This window comes from Prionailurus viverrinus, chromosome E2 (genome assembly GCF_022837055.1).
Source record: "Prionailurus viverrinus isolate Anna chromosome E2, UM_Priviv_1.0, whole genome shotgun sequence".
NCBI classification, from domain to species: domain Eukaryota; kingdom Metazoa; phylum Chordata; class Mammalia; order Carnivora; family Felidae; genus Prionailurus; species Prionailurus viverrinus.
This window is the reverse complement of record NC_062575.1, coordinates 37617123-37633201: the sequence shown is the minus strand read 5'-3', so window position 1 is coordinate 37633201 and position 16079 is coordinate 37617123. Positions and strand designations below refer to the sequence as shown.

Sequence of the window (16079 nt, the reverse complement as noted above, 5' to 3'; positions counted from 1 at the left end):
GCTCATTAGCACGCACACACACGCACACACACACACACGTAACTTACCCACTAAATTGTTGCCATGATTAGTAGATGGGCTAAAAATCTTCCTTTCTCTCTCTCTTTTTTAAATTCCAGTAGAGTTAACATACAGGGTTATATTTGTGTCAGGTGTTAAAAATCTTCATTTCTAAAGGAGAGAAGGGGCAGCAGAGTGACTTCGTGCACTAAACTCCTCCCCTTGAGGTCCAGGAAGAGGAGGGCATGAGGAAGTTCATCTCCAAGGGCAGAGGAAGGTGCTTGCCTGCTGAGTGTGCATATGTGGACAGGGAAAAACAAAGCATGTGTGGGTGCCATTCATGTCTACAGTCTAGTGGGAAAGCTGGCAGTGAAATGAATAGAAAAACAATAGTTCCAAAGGGGGTTGGTGTCGTAAAAAGCCAGGAGAGCAACACGTTCAGCTCTTCAAGTATGGAGGTCAGAGGATAGCTCCATGAACTGCTTCAATTATTTTTTTTAAACTTTTTAAATTTTTATTTTTGAGAGAGAGAGAGAGAGAGCGAGCGAGCAGGGGAGGGGCAGAGAGAGGGAGACACAGAATCTGAAGCAGTCTCCAGGCTCTGAGCTGTCAGCACAGAGCCTGACATGGGGCTCGAACTCCTGAACAGTAAGATCATGACCTGAGCCAGTCAGATGCTTCACCGACTGAGCCACAGAGGTGCCCCTGAACTGCTTTCATTATTAATCTTATGGAAAGAAGTAAACATTCAGGGAGGAAACTTGCTTGGGCAAGTAGGAGTCCTGACATTGTCACTGGTCAGATGAGGTAGAAAGGAGATCTGAAAGTTGGGTGGAGGTGAGTGTGGGTGAATGGGAGAAATCAAGTGGGCATACAACTCAAAGCTTTTCTCCTTGCGTGTTCCACAAGCTTCCTTTGGGCACATCTGCCTTATTCCTGGAATGGGCTTTGTAGCACACAGCCTGACTGCAGGTTGACCCTGAGCACCTGTGCCCTTCCTACATGGGCTCAGGCCTCTCGGGGAATATGGGTGACTGTCCCTGTGTCCCTGTTCCCCCAGGTGTACCAGGACAATGTGTACTCTCCGGACTGCAAATTCCACTCCTTTAAGAAGGTGCTTTATGAGATGGGGCCTGAGTACTCCAGCAACGTGGAGCTCGCCTCCTTCCACTCTACCTCCAAGGGCTACATGGGCGAGTATGTTGGCCCCCACCTTCTTCCCACTGCCTCTGGGCCTGCCCCATACCAGATCCCCTCTGCCCTGCCCCACACTCAACCTGGACAGAGAAGGCCGCCTTTATCTATGGCCTCTGCTGACCTTAGAATCAGGAGACAGGCCACATCTCCCCAAAGAGAAGCCCTGTGATGTGAGGACAGCAGGACAGCCTTGTGCAGAGGCTCATATAAAATAAGGTCATGCTTGAAAGAAACCTGACTGCAATAAACAATGCAAATGAAAGCAGGACCTACAGCAGCTTCCAACACTAGTGTTTTCTGCCAGCCCGGTTACTGTTGCTCCAACATTGACTGAAATCTGAGGGGCCAGAGAAGGCAGGTTGAGTGGACAGATGGCGTCAGGGCCAAGCTGTATGTGTACCTCACCCTAGCACTGGGGCCAGAGAGTCCACTTCAATCCTGTATTTGTTCATTCAGCTAATACTTTTTGATGACCTGCTCTGAGTCCAATACTGATCTCGGCACTGAGGATACAGCAGTGAGCAAACCACAGCAGTCCCTGCCCTAACAGCTTATGTTCTAGTGAAGAGAGAGGCAGTAGACAAATGAATAAAATCATGTGTCAAGTGGACAAAAATAGAGAAGAAATGGGAATGCGGGTGGTGGGGGTAGAGTCATTGAGGAGGAAAGAGGGAGCTATGCAGGTATCTGAGGGAGGAACATTCTAAGATGAGAGAATAGCATGTGTGAAGGCCCTGAGGCATGCCTGGAATATTCAAGGAGTAGCAAGGAAACTGGAAAAGAGTAAGTGAGGGGGAAAGTAGCAGACATGGAGGCCAAAGAAGTCATAAGAGACCAGATCATCTGGGCTACTTAGGTTATTTTTTACTTTTACTCAGAGTGAGATGGGATCTGTTGGAGGATTATAGCAGAGGCATGAACTCACCTGACTTAAGTTTTACTGGACACTGTCTGGTTGCTGTCTGGTGAGGGCAGGAACAGAGACCAGTCAAGAGGCTGTTATAGCCAGGCAAGGTATATATATGACCGTGGGCCAGGATCGAGATGGGGAGAAGACGCTGAATCCTGGATATATTTGAAGGTAGAGTGGACAGGAGTGGCTTGATGGAGAAGATGATTGTGAGACAGAGGAATCAAGAATGATTCCCAGGCTTTTTATTCAAACAACAGGAAGGATGAAGTAGCTAGCCATCAATGGATGAGGAAGGCTGTGGGTGAAGTAGGTTTGGGGGAAAGATTGGGAGTTGGGTTTTTGACGTGTTGAATTTGCAAATGCTCATTGCATGTCCAGATGGAGATGGATGTGTGAGTCCCCAGCTCAGGGCTGATAGCCAGCTGATTTAAGTTTGGGAGGTTCAGTGAATGAGTTGTTAGATCTCTGAACCTGGACATCTCACAAGGAGCGAGGTAGACCCTAGGTAGACCAGGGACTGGTTTAGGCCCTCACTGCTCAGAAGCTGGGAGAGAAGAGGAGGAACCTGCAGAAGAGAATGAGAAGGAAAGACTAGTGAGTTTACAGCTAAGGGCATTCATCCACCAACTTTGTGGGGGTTCTTTTATGCGCCAGCTGTCAGGTTCTCCCTTGTTAAACTGAAGGCCGATGGAACCATGAAGCTTGGAGGAATATTTTGGCCAGGTCGATGGAGCTGCATCATGGGGATGATTACCCAGCTGGCTTTATTTGATGTAGGCAGGGGTTAATTTATGCTGGTCTTTCTGGTCTATACCAATAGCAGTGCTTTATCTCTGCTAGACTTTTGTGTGCTATGTAGCTCTTTTTTCTAAACAAGTCTGTTCTCTATTAAGTCTTTTTTCAAACTCAGGTGTTTTTATCACATACTTAGTCGTGTCTCCATCTGTGTTATTGATTATTGTTTTTTTTCTTTTTTTTTTTTTTTAATTTTTTTCAACGTTTTTTATTTATTTTTGGGACAGAGAGAGACAGAGCATGAACGGGGGAGGGGCAGAGAGAGAGGGAGACACAGAATCAGAAACAGTCTCCAGGCTCCGAGCCATCAGCCCAGAGCCTGACGCGGGGCTCGAACTCACGGACTGAGAGATCGTGACCTGGGTGAAGTTGGACACTTAACCGATTGCGCCACCCAGGCGCCCCTATTGATTATTGTTTTTAACAGTCTGCTGGATGTTGGTATCCTGGGTTATGACCTGTAGTCTTCAGATCCTGATTACCTGGGATTAGACTGCTCTTCTCAACTTGGTTTTCTGCTCATCAGCAGAGGATTAAGCAGAAAGTTGTTTCTTTCAGCCTTTGTTATGGGAAACCTTTCTGCAATACTAGAATTTATCTTCTTGCCTTGGAAAGTCCAGTCAAGAGATGAGATGGGAACTGGCCTTTGCCAGTTCAGTTCTGCAGACTAATTCCAGTGGCATTTTAGTGTTTCACTGTGTCAGGTCTTCTGAGGTTGAGGGTGTGGAGTATACAGAGGAAGGTAAGACTAGGTACCCACCTCAGGGAGTCTGCATTTCTGCAGTCTTAGTCTGAACGTTATCTATCACAGTCCAGAGAAGGAGGTACAGCTCCAGAAAGTGTGACTGCTGGGGCAGATTCAGGTTCGAAAGTTTTTGTGTTTTTTTTTTTTTTGTTTTAACTCATTGCAGATTTCATCTTACTTTCCTGTGATTTCAGTCTATATCAAATATCTATATCAGGATCCTAGTGGTGATGAGTAATGGAAACTAAACTTGAACTGACTTTCACCAAAGAGGTTTTTTTAAAAAAATTAATATCAGTAAAAAGTCTAGGAATCTTTTTTTTTTTATGAAATTTATTGACAAATTGGTTTCCATACAACACCCAGTGCTCATCCCAAAAGGTGCCCTCCTCAATACCCATCACCCACCCTCTCCTCCCTCCCACCCCCCGTCAACCCTCAGTTTGTTCTCAGTTTTTAACAGTCTCTTATGCTTTGGCTCTCTCCCATTCTAACCTCTTTTTTTTTTTTTTTTTCCTTCCCCTCCCCCATGGGTTCCTGTTAAGTTTCTCAGGATCCACATAAGAGTGAAACCATATGGTATCTGTCTTTCTCTGTATGGCTTATTTCACTTAGCATCACACTCTCCAGTTCCATCCACGTTGCTACAAAAGGCCATATTTCATTTTTTCTCATTGCTACATAATATTCCATTGTGTATATAAACCACAATTTCTTTATCCATTCATCAGTTGATGGACATTTAGGCTCTTTCCATAATTTGGCTGTTGTTGAGAGTGCTGCTATGAACATTGGGGTACAAGTGGCCCTATGCATCAGTACTCCTGTATCCCTTGGATAAATTCCTAGCAGTGCTATTGCTGGGTCATAGGGTAGGTCTATTTTTAATTTTCTGAGGAGCCTCCACACTGCTTTCCAGAGCGGCTGCACCAATTTGCATTCCCACCAACAGTGCAAGAGGGTTCCCGTTTCTCCACATCCTCTCCAGCATCTATAGTCTCCTGATTTGTTCATTTTGGCCACTCTGACTGGCGTGAGGTGATACCTGAGTGTGGTTTTGATTTGTATTTCCCTGATAAGGAGCGACGCTGAACATCTTTTCATGTGCCTATTGGCCATCTGGATGTCTTCTTTAGAGAAGTGTCTATTCATGTTTTCTGCCCATTTCTTCACTGGGTTATTTGTTTTTCGGGTGTGGAGTTTGGTGAGCTCTTTATAGATTTTGGATACTAGCCCTTTGTCCGATATGTCATTTGCGAATATCTTTTCCCATTCCGTTGGTTGCCTTTTAGTTTTGTTGGTTGTTTCCTTTGCTGTGCAGAAGCTTTTTATCTTCATAAGGTCCCAGTAATTCACTTTTGCTTTTAATTCCCTTGCCTTTGGGGATGTGTCGAGTAAGAGATTGCTATGGCTGAGGTCAGAGAGGTCTTTTCCTGCTTTCTCCTCTAAGGTTTTGATGGTTTCCTGTCTCACATTTAGGTCCTTTATCCATTTTGAGTTTATTTTTGTGAATGGTGTGAGAAAGTGGTCTAGTTTCAACCTTCTGCATGTTGCTGTCCAGTTCTCCCAGCACCATTTGTTAAAGAGGCTGTCTTTTTTCCATTGGATGTTCTTTCCTGCTTTGTCAAAGATGAGTTGGCCATACGTTTGTGGGTCTAGTTCTGGGGTTTCTATTCTATTCCATTGGTCTATGTGTCTGTTTTTGTGCCAAAGTCTAGGAATCTTAAAGATGTCAGTAGGACTCTGTCCCTAATTTCTTGCTTTGTCTCATTGTCTTTCTCAGCTCTGCTCTCCTGTAGGTTAGCTTTGTTTTCAGAAAGCAGAAAGTTCCAGCAAAAGTCCTCAGACTATGTTCATAAGCTCCAGTGAATCAGGTACCTACCCCTGGAGCCTGTGCAGGCTTGAATCATGTGCCCCTTTAGAACAGGGGCTAGTGTATTAGTTAGGACTCAGGCTAAGTGGCTTTAACAAAGAGGCCCAAAAATATAGTGGCTAAAACAAGTGGATCTCTCTTTGACATAACAGACCAAAGGTAGGGGAAGTCCAGGATAGGCTGTGCTCCACAAGGTCATTCAAGGACTAGGCTGGTAGGACCGCTCTGCCATATCAACATGTGGCATCCATCTCTGGCACTGAGGCTGCTGCTCCAGTGTCTCATTTCTCAGGAAATGGGGGAAAAGAAGGAAAAAGAAGAGCACGTACTTTTTTCTTGTAAGGAAGTGATGTGGAATTTGCTCATGTCACTTCCATTCACCTTTCATTGGGAAGAACTTGGCCACATCTGACCACTCAGCATTAGGAATGGGGATGATTACAGAACATTCTGGCTGACCGGATTGCATTTAATTGAGGCCTCTCTGTGACTGGTGGGTCCTCTCCCCATCTTCAACCTGCAGGTGTGGCTACCGAGGAGGCTACATGGAGGTGATCAACCTGCACCCTGAGATCAAAGGCCAGCTGGTGAAGCTGCTCTCTGTGCGACTGTGCCCGCCAGTGTCCGGGCAGGCTGCCATGGACATCGTTGTGAACCCCCCAGTGCCTGGAGAGGAGTCCTTTGAGCTGTTCCACAGGGTGAGTTGCTGTGTTCTGTGGCCCATCTGCATCCCTGCCACAACAAGGGTCATGGGTATTCATGGCGTATTCAGGATCACCATGGCCAGCCTCTCTCCACACCTCTGATGGGTGCTCATGGTTCCTCTTGATGCCTAAACCACCCCATGAGGTTCAGTGTGAAAATGTAGTTGGGCTGTGTTCTGAAGTGGAGGACTGTCCATGCATGTGGGTGGGGGACCCCTACCCCCTCATCCCCTGTGAGCACCATAGATGGGCAGGCATCCCTGGAGGATTCTGTTACTAAACTAAAAAGGAGAAAAGGATGGGCGTGGCATTGGTTCTAGACCATAGGCCTGCCTTTGGCCCAACCAGATGTTCTCACAGCTCAAAGTAATCCAGTTAGACCCTTTCCATTCATTGCAAGCGACAAAAACCCGACTTTAACTAGCCTACACACAAAGGAATTTATGGGGCATGTAACCAAACAGTCAGTTCCCAGCCATTCTAGGCTCACATTTTTTTTTAAATTGTGGTAAAATACACAGAACATAAAATTTACCATTTTAATCATTTTTCACTGAACATAAAATACACTCACATTGTTGTGCACCCATCACCACCATCGATCTCCAGAACCTTTTCCTCATCCCAAACTGAAACTCTATACCTGTTAAACACTAACTCCCCATTTCTCCATCCACCCCCCCCAGCCCCTGGTGACTAACCTCTGTTCTACTTTGTCTCTATGAACATGACGACTCTAGGTACTTCGTCTAAGTGGAACCATACAGTATTTGTCTTTTGTGACTGGTTTATTTCACTCAGCATAATGTCCTCAAGGTACATCTGTGTTGTAGCATGTGTTAGACTGGGCTTCCTTTGGAAGGCTGAGTAATATTCCACTGTGTGTATAGACCATGTTTCCTTCATTATCAGGCCACAGCTTCCATCCCCTGTTCCAACAGTACTTGCAGAAGTCCTGGACTGACACATGTGCACCTCTGAGCCAGCCAGTGATTTGCTTTGCCTGAGTCACATGCCCTATGCATACCACATGGATTGAAAGTGGCCCCCCAAAATGAAGTGGTTGGGCCATCTCCTAGAAGCATGTTCTAGGGCTCTCTGTCCAGGGCCAGGTCCACTCAGACCACTGGGCAGGGACGAGGTTTTCTCATTTTGAGAAATAACCTCCCTCCTGGTAAGAGAATAGAAGCCATGACACAAATTACCCAGGACCTACCTTTTTCCCAGAACTCCCTGCACTTATGGGCCTCAGGGCCCACAATAGCCTTTTGGGCTGAGCACCCAGAGAAGTTCCTGCAGAGGAATGTGTCACCCACCTCCTTGATTTGCTGTGTTCCTGCACACACAGGCTCGCTTTTTACCAGGCCACCCCATTCCCCCCCCAACCCCGTGTTAAAGGGACAGTTTCCAGTAGCTAGAGCCATTCCATGATGCCCAGAGGTGCTGACTCTTGTTTTCTGTGTCTCATCAGGAGAAAGAGTCTGTCCTGGGTAATCTGGCCAAAAAGGCTAAGCTGACAGAAGACCTGTTTAACCAAGTCCCAGGAATTCACTGCAACCCCTTGCAGGGAGCTATGTATGCCTTTCCTCGGATCTTCATCCCCAGCAAAGCCGTGGAAGCAGCTCAGGTTTGGGGTGCTGGGCCGGGGCTCACTGGGTTCGCTTGGAATTGCTGGGTTGGGGGTTGGCTCTTGCCTTGGGGAGCAAAAGTGCTGGTTCTGGAGGCTCGGAATTTTTCGGACCCCTCGGCCAGATGGTGCTTATAGCATAAAGATGATGGGCCCCCGGAGGCCCAGCCCTGCAGCATGCTGTGGTGAAGGGGCAGAGATGAGGTCAGCCCCAGGCGAGTGGTGCTGATCTGGGCTCTGTTACTTCCAGTGTTCTGAAGGCAGGTGCCCAAGCGTGACATGATGCATTTAAAACTGAACCCACGCTGGGGAAGCAGTGACAGCCATCTCTTCTGCACAGTGACTGCCCTAGAGCAGCACTTCTCAGTCCTTGAATGTCAACACAAAATCACCTAGGGACCTTGTTAAAATGCCAGTGATGGTTCAGGAAGTCTGTGAAGGGGCCGAGATTCTGTGTTTGCACCAAGTTTTTAGGCCGTGCCATAGACATCTGCCTACTTTAAGGATCAGAAGCCAGAGCAGTGTTTCTGAAAGTGTTGTCCTTGTGTCCCTTAAACCTCCTCAATACCTTGTTAAACATTCAGAATCTGGGCCTTCCCCCACTCACTCAGACCTGCTGAGTCAGAATCCCTGGTGCCCGAGAAGCCATTTAACAGGTACCCCAGGTTGTAAAAACCAAGGTGCAAGAAGCACTATGAACAGAGCCCCCAAGCTGCTGTTCCCTAAAAGTCCCCCTGGGCACAGACCTCAGGGCCATGTTGTCAGAGGTTATGCAGCTTGGCATATATATAGGGGACCACCATCAAAGCTTGTGGAGATACTGCCTGGCTGTGGGGCACAAAGGAAAGAGACTCTCAGTCCTGGGCAGAGAGCAAAGTACCACAGCCCATGGCCATCCTCAAGTAGCCCGCAGGCCCCAGCTTCTAGCAGTTTCCAGTGTCCCACCCTGGTCCTTGCAGGGAGGGTGGATGAGCCCTGTCACGGGAAAGAACCTACCATTTCCATTGTATTTGACTTTGAGTGTTCAGTGGTGTGTTTGTGCAGTGCAAAGCCGTAAATGAACTCTCAGTCCTGCCCTGCTCCCACAGGCCCATAAAATGGCCCCTGACATGTTCTACTGCATGAAGCTCCTTGAGGAGACTGGCATCTGTGTTGTACCTGGCAGCGGCTTCGGGCAGAGGGAAGGCACCTACCACTTCAGGTACTGCTGCCTCTCTGTGCCAGGGGACTGGTCCCAAGTTTGTCTTGGAAAAGACAACCTGTGTTATCATAGAACACAGGCTGGCTTCAGACACTGAGGTGTGTGCAGCCCCAAACTCACTGTGGCAAACCACCCGCCCTGCCCACTCCCATTCTGTCCTGTTGCAGAGCCAAGCCAAGACCTGGGTCTGGGGATTAAGGAAAACTATGGGTAGATTCCAAGGTCATCTCCTTGACCACTCTGTCCCCCCCTCCATTGCCTCCATCTGTCACATACTATCCGAAGTGTCCCCAGTGGGGTGTTTTCTTCTTTATTTCCATGTCCTTTTCCAACTCCATGATAGCAGCTTGCAGTACCCAGGTGCTCAGTAGCTTATCCAAAAGTCTGCAGAGATGCCACATCTAAAACAATGGAATTGGTTTCACTTACTATGACACATTTCACAGGGTGTGCCAACTCTGCCCCTGTGTGGATGGCAACCCCAGGAGCAGAGCAGGCTGGAGCAGCTCAGCCCAGGTTTCCCCACTGAAGCCAGTTCTAACAGAACAGCATCTTCTCCACGCTTGGTGCTCTCAGATGTCTCCTGCAGCAGATGCTAAAAAAAGAAATGTCATGAGCTTAGTTAGCACCTGGAGCCAAGTCCTGACTCAGGTTGTGGGCAGTGTGCCCTGGATGGACAAACGTGTCTGGTTGGCCTTTCTACCCTAGTGAGGTCCACCTTGGCAGTTCACGGCTCATTCAAAAAAAAGGTTAAATCGAGAGGGCTGACTTTAAGGTGGTGAAGCAAACCAACAGTATTAGAGGAAGTATTAGTTACTATGGCAACTTGGGAGTTCTTTTGGAGGGAGAGTTGTAACTGGAGGTTCTCACTGTAAGAGAGATTTTTTTTTTTTTTTTGAGAGAGAGAGAGAGCAAGCAGGGGAGGAGCAGAGAGAGGGAGACAAGAGAATCCCAAGCAGGCTCCACACTGTCAGCACAGAGCCCAATATGGGGCTTGAATTCACTAACCTGAGCCAAAATCAAGAGTCAGATGCTTAACCTACTGAGCCACCCAGGCACCCCAAAAGAGAAATTTTAAAAAGGCCCACCTACCAGGAAGAACATCTTGCTCTGTATCTGCAGGAAACACCAAGTCATGCTCTAGAGGAAGTTGTATACACAGGTCAGAATGTTGCATGGGCCTTCTATGATAATGGGTGGACGTGTTAGTGAGATTAAATGCTGCCGGCATCTTACTGCTTTTGGTCATACATGTTACTTGAGTTAAAAGTAAATGTACAAATTCGGGCAGGAGGTGGTTCAACAAGTCAACAAGTTCCAGGTTTTGTCCAGGGGCTGGTGTTATCGCAGTGGACAAGACAAGCCTTCCGCCTCCCACAGTTTGCCCACATTGTCACAACTGCAACTGAAGGAAGGAGCTGCCAGGTTCATTCCTCTCCCCTTTTCCAAAACAACTTATGTCCAGGCTGATGCTATCTTCTTTCCTGACAGAATGACCATCCTCCCTCCGGTGGAGAAGCTGAAAACAGTTCTACAGAAGGTGAAGGACTTTCACATAAAGTTTCTGGAGAAGTACGCATGAGGATTGCTCGGGCCCAAAGGGAGACCCAGTTGTCAGGCCTTCCTCCTGATGGCCCGCCCACACCAGACTGAACTTGCCTTCCCCAGCGACTCTGCCTCAGGCCTCACAAAGGCCACTGGTGGCTTTTGTTGTCATTTTGCCCCAAGAGACTTCTTTCTTTGTGCCTTGATGTTGGGAGCACTTCTCTTCTGAGCAAATGTGAATTGGGGATATCTCAGAAGCCCTGTTTTTGTTTGTTTGTTTTTTGTTTTTTTAAGCAACCAAAGTAGAGGGGACTTGCTCAGCACATGTGGCCGGTGTTCTCTGAATCCATTATTGTGCTATTGGAGAGGCTATTTGGGGTTTAAAACAACCAGGGTATGTATGTTGGGTGACATGTTTCAGATCTGAAGAAACAAGAAGGTGCTGGGAAATGTATGATAACCATGGCAAGAAGTGGAAATCCTAAACTCACCACCGTGATCTGTGAAATAAAACCATTAGTGGTGTGAAAATCTAGTTCTTCAAACAGGAGAGCCTGGAAGTCCACTAGAGGCTCAGAGAGGGCCCACCATTCTGGCTTGTAGGCAGACAGCCTATCTCTCAGACAAGAATGGTGAAAGCAGTAGCATGTGGGTTGGACTAGATGCCAGGCTAGGTTGTGACAGGTACTGGGGGCAATGGCCAAGTCAAAGCGTTCTGCAGGGGAAGAGTGGGTGCAAGCCAGGCTCCAAGTTGAACCAGGTCTCCACTTGGGAGCGCACATCAGGTAGTGAGGACTCTGCAACAGGTAATTGAGCAACAGGTAATGAGGGCTTTGGGGGTGAAACGTTCCCTTAAGCATGCTTAGGTTGGGACCCCCATCTGGGAGGTCTCCCTGGACTTCACGGACACAGGGTACAGCCTGTCCCAGTCGCATGGAGGCATTCTGCCTGCTGATGTGTGGATCCATCCTGCCCTTAGCCAATAGCTGTTTTCTACCAAGGGCTTGATTTCCACAAATCGCCCTCTGTTGGTGACAGCAGGGACAAGGTAACACTGAAGATGTCCACAAATGAGGGAGGGGCATCCTCAAGGACTTGACCAATCAAGCCCCCTCCCCTCCCCCAAACAATCCCCTCCTGTAGTGTCTGTTGTTTCAAATCAAATTCAGTCCATTTCCTAGCTGATAACTGGTCAAAGTGCCTGGTAGCTTGGCTGCTGTGGGCGAGTACATGTAATTGGATTCGAAGTTTATAAAAGTATTTTAACTTAATGCCAAGCGTTTTGCCTCACGTTTGCTGCTGGCTCCCCTCCCAGACTCTGCAGACTGTGCTGTAGCATCAGTCATGTCTCCAGCCAGGGGAGTATCCTCCACCAGGCCTGCTGCTTCCCTGGCATTAGCAAACCTGGGTCAGGGCCTGACCCACACTTTGAAAACAAGTGGGTGCCATGGGAGCAGCAGGCTTATCTGAGAGCCCCTTCATTAAGAGACCCTTCCTACCATTGGCCTTCCCCAGTGGGCAGTGAGGGAAGCCAAGGCCAGCTATAGAGCCTGGGGGCCCAGCAAGTCCCAAATTGGAATCAAAGGAGCTGGAGAGACAAAAATGAAGAGAAGTGAACTTTGAAGGCAGCCTCCTATGCTGTAATTTCCACGCTTGGGCCCGTGCAGGGGAATATGATAGAACACTACAGACTGCCCCTACTTGCTAACATTACAGTTCCTGTGAAGAAAGTAGCCACAATCTACAGTAACAAAGGGAATGTTTGGGAACTTTTCCTTCCTTAAAAATTGAGAAAATTGCACTTGTGCTTGTTGGATGGCACATCAACCAGAATGTGTCCCAGAGTTTTGAGGTTTCTGGTGGAGAGGTTACATAGTAGAAGCTAGTCTATTTTTTATATTTTTGTAACAATTGCTTTTTTCATGAGGGGATGAGGGGGTTAGTATTTGTAGTCTTAACGAGTCTAGTAGTTTTTTATAAATCTCTTCAGATTATAAATAACATAAAAACTTTGCAACGTTTACATGATTTTTTAAAAGATGCTGTATGCACTTGGTTTGCTTTTAAAATAAAAATGTAATAGGTCAGCTGGTTTAGGAGGTTAACTTCATTCAGGGTAGGATTGCTGATCATTATAGATTTGATTTTTTACAGACTTTATTCTGGCATCTTGTTTGGGTACTGCCAGAGAAAGTCATTTGTCATTTGGGGTCGCACTTAAATCTACACCTGCAAAGTTTTTTGTTGTTCATCTAGGTCCACACATGAGGAATGCCAGACTGTACCTCTGGTGGTTGATCACCTCGTACCCTGAGACCCAGCATGTTGCTGTCCCAGTGTTGTGTGATTTTGCAGGAAGAGCTGACAGGCCTGCCTATCCCTGTTTCCCAATTTAGATTCTCATAGGCATCTCCTGACAAAGGTACTTAATGATAGCTCTGCTGGAAATTTCTAAACAATAAAATACATGTCCAAAATGGTGATGGTGTTTAACTTTCCTTGTAGTTTAAAAGTCAAACAGATATCACTAATTATACATCTTCACTTTTTGTAATTTAATGGTCCTAGCACTAGAATGAACATTTTCCTCAAATACTACAAACTTCTCTCACAATTTCTCAGCTTCCGTTTCCTTTTAGGTGTCAATCCTCAGGACCCTGAGCTGCTTTTTGTTGCTTGAGGTAGGAAAACATAGATTCTTGAAATGGGATGTTGTTAAAATGAATACAGATCTTGGCTGTCTGGTGGAATCAGAATGAACATCCTCTTCACAGTGGTCAGGAGAAGCTCGAGAAGCACAGCAATGTCAGTGGGGGAAAGGAGTCATTGATACAAGGGATTTCATTCCTTTTCCCTAGGCTTTCCCAGATCTACATCAGTTTTGATGTGTGGTTTTGAATTCAAAACTATTTTTCACTCAAAACTAAAATTTCTATGTTTTTATTAAAAAAGAATTGGAGGGGTGCCTGGGTGGCTCAGGGTGGCTCAGTCAGTTGAGCATCCGACTCTTAGTTTCAGCTCAGGTCATGATCTCCCAGTTCGTGGGATTGGGTCCCAAGCTGAGAGTATGGAGCCTGCTTGGGATTCTCTCGCTCCCTCTCTGCCCCTCACCCCCTTATTTATCTATTTAAATAAACATAAAAGAATTGGAAAATGGGAAAAAGTAGGATTCTTTCAGTTGGAAGAAATGGAAACCTACTCAGAATAGCCTGAAGTAGGAAAGAGGAATTTATTGAAGTCCTGGAGGGAAGCTGGCTTAGGTTCTCCTGTTCACTTTGTTAAATGCAAAGCCTGTCTTGTCCAGCTCCACGTTGAAAAATTCCAAGGAAGGACTTTGATTGGCTACCTTTGTCCGTGTCCTTCCCTGAATCAGTCTCTGTGGTCCAGAGTGGTTTGGCTGGCCCTGTGCTTGCTGGTGAGGCAAAGAGGGGCTTAGAGTCACCAGCCCCATCAGAGCCATTGGAGGAGCTGCTCTCTGTAGGATAGGGGATTTCATTTACTATATGTGGCTCTTTAGAGAGGACTGGGGGAGAGAATGGTGTGTTTAGGGTGTGTTGAGGGTCCTTACTGGTTGATAACCAAGGGAACTAGAGATGTTCTCTGCATCTTCCCTCATCATTCATTTACATGGAAACATATACAACTTGCCTGGAGACTAAACTTTGTGTAGCTATTACACAGAGAGTTTATTAAATAGGGGTTAGAAAAGACTTATTCAATATTATTTTTGGTATGGTTTGCTGTAGCACACCTAGAAAGCTCTCAGCAAATGTTTGATAAGCACCATGAGCCATGGACTTCTAGGAAACAGGGAGTCAAAGCTAATAAAACATCACCGTCCTCAAAAAGCCATACGTGCAATGGCCACCAGACAGTTGAGTACTCAAATTCAATCCACCTAGTGTGCTGGGCTTAAAAGAAGCATGTGGGTCAGGCATAGGAGAAGGGGATGATGCTGTTCTCTACCAATTTAAGGATTGGTACTTTCTGAGAACCAGATATCTTTGGCTTTCATCCTGCCCCCAAGCCAGGAGACACCCTTCTCCCTAAGAAACAAAGAAGATGGAATTTACTGCCACTGCTCAGCTCTCTTCCTTAAGAGGCACAGGTCATCTAGAGTTTCTTATTAAAATTTCATTCTCCCACTTAAAAAACCATACTGATGTTTTTTGTCTCCCCAATTTCATCTGTCTTTGTTCTGAATGCACATAATGCGGCATCCCCTTGAAGTCCTTTTGAAGATATGAAATGTTGAAGATTTTAAAGATATTAAAGATTTTGAAGATATTTAAACATCCAGAATCCTAGTGATAACTGACAAGTTCAGACCACAAAAGTATGCATTCCACAAAAGTGTAAAACTCAAAAAATAATCTGATTAGCAAAGTAAACATGTTTGTGTGGAAAAGTTAGAAAAGAAAGAAAAGTTCAGAAAACTTGAAATCCCCTAACCAAAGTTAATTAGAAGCCTAACATTCTGGAAGATTTCCTTACTGTCCTTTTCTTGAGAGAATATATATATATATATATATATATATATATATATATATATATATATTCATTTTAAAATTTACATCCAAGTTAGCATATAGTGCAACAATGATTTCAGGAGTAGATTCCTTAATGCCCCTTACCCATTTAGCCCATCCCCACACACACAACCCCTCCAGCTACCCTCAGTTTGTTCTCCATATTGAAGAGTCTCTTATGTTTTGTCCTCCTCCCTGTTTTTATATTATTTTTGTTTCCCTTCTCTTGTGTTCATCTGTTCTGTGTCTTAAAGTCCTCATATGAGTGAAGTCATATGTCTTTCTCTGACTAACTTCGCTTAGCATAATACCCTGTAGCTCCATCCACATAGTTGCAAATGGCAAGATTTCATTCTTTTTGATTGCCAAGTAATACTCCACTGTATACATACCACATCTTCCTTATCCATTCATCCATCAATGGACATTTGGGCTCTTCCATACTTTGGCTATTGTTGATAGTGCTGTTATAAACATTGGGGTGCATGTGTCCCTTCGAAACAGCACACCTGTATCCCGTGGATAAATACCTAGTAGTGCTATTACTGGGTCATAAGGTAGTTCTGTTTTTAATTTTTTCAGGAACATCCATACTGTTTTTCAGAGTGGCTGCACCAGCTTGCATTCCCACCAGCAGTGCAAAAGAGATTCTCTTTCTCTGCATCCTCGCCAACTTCTGTTGTTGCCTGAGTTGTTAATGTTAGCCATTCTGACAGGTGTGAGGTAGTTCCTGAGAATATTTTTAATGTGGTTGAGGAGTGTATGTGTGTGTGTGGTTTGAATCCTGTTTACTCCCTCAGCATCACAACATGCTAATAAAGGTGCCTGATGAGCAATTTGGATGGTCACCTTACCAATTCTGTGGAGGATCCCATCATTTAGTTAACTGTACTCTTAAGCATTTAGATTGTATATTGTTCTTGGTTTTTAAAAATAATGCTGCATAACTA

General features: G+C 45.8%; 1 protein-coding gene across 1 annotated transcript in view; it reads left to right on the top strand.

The window, feature by feature from the left end:
- Positions 1–13081, top strand: part of GPT2 (glutamic--pyruvic transaminase 2) — a 35734-nt gene extending 22653 nt beyond the window's left edge. The window contains exons 8-12 of the mRNA XM_047836349.1: positions 1061–1197; positions 6047–6221; positions 7699–7854; positions 8943–9055; positions 10547–13081. Coding sequence (XP_047692305.1) covers positions 1061–1197; positions 6047–6221; positions 7699–7854; positions 8943–9055; positions 10547–10637 — 672 coding nt within the window. The 3' untranslated portion in view covers positions 10638–13081. The remainder of the gene's footprint in view (positions 1–1060; positions 1198–6046; positions 6222–7698; positions 7855–8942; positions 9056–10546) is intronic.
- The last annotated feature ends 2998 nt before the right edge of the window (positions 13082–16079 follow it).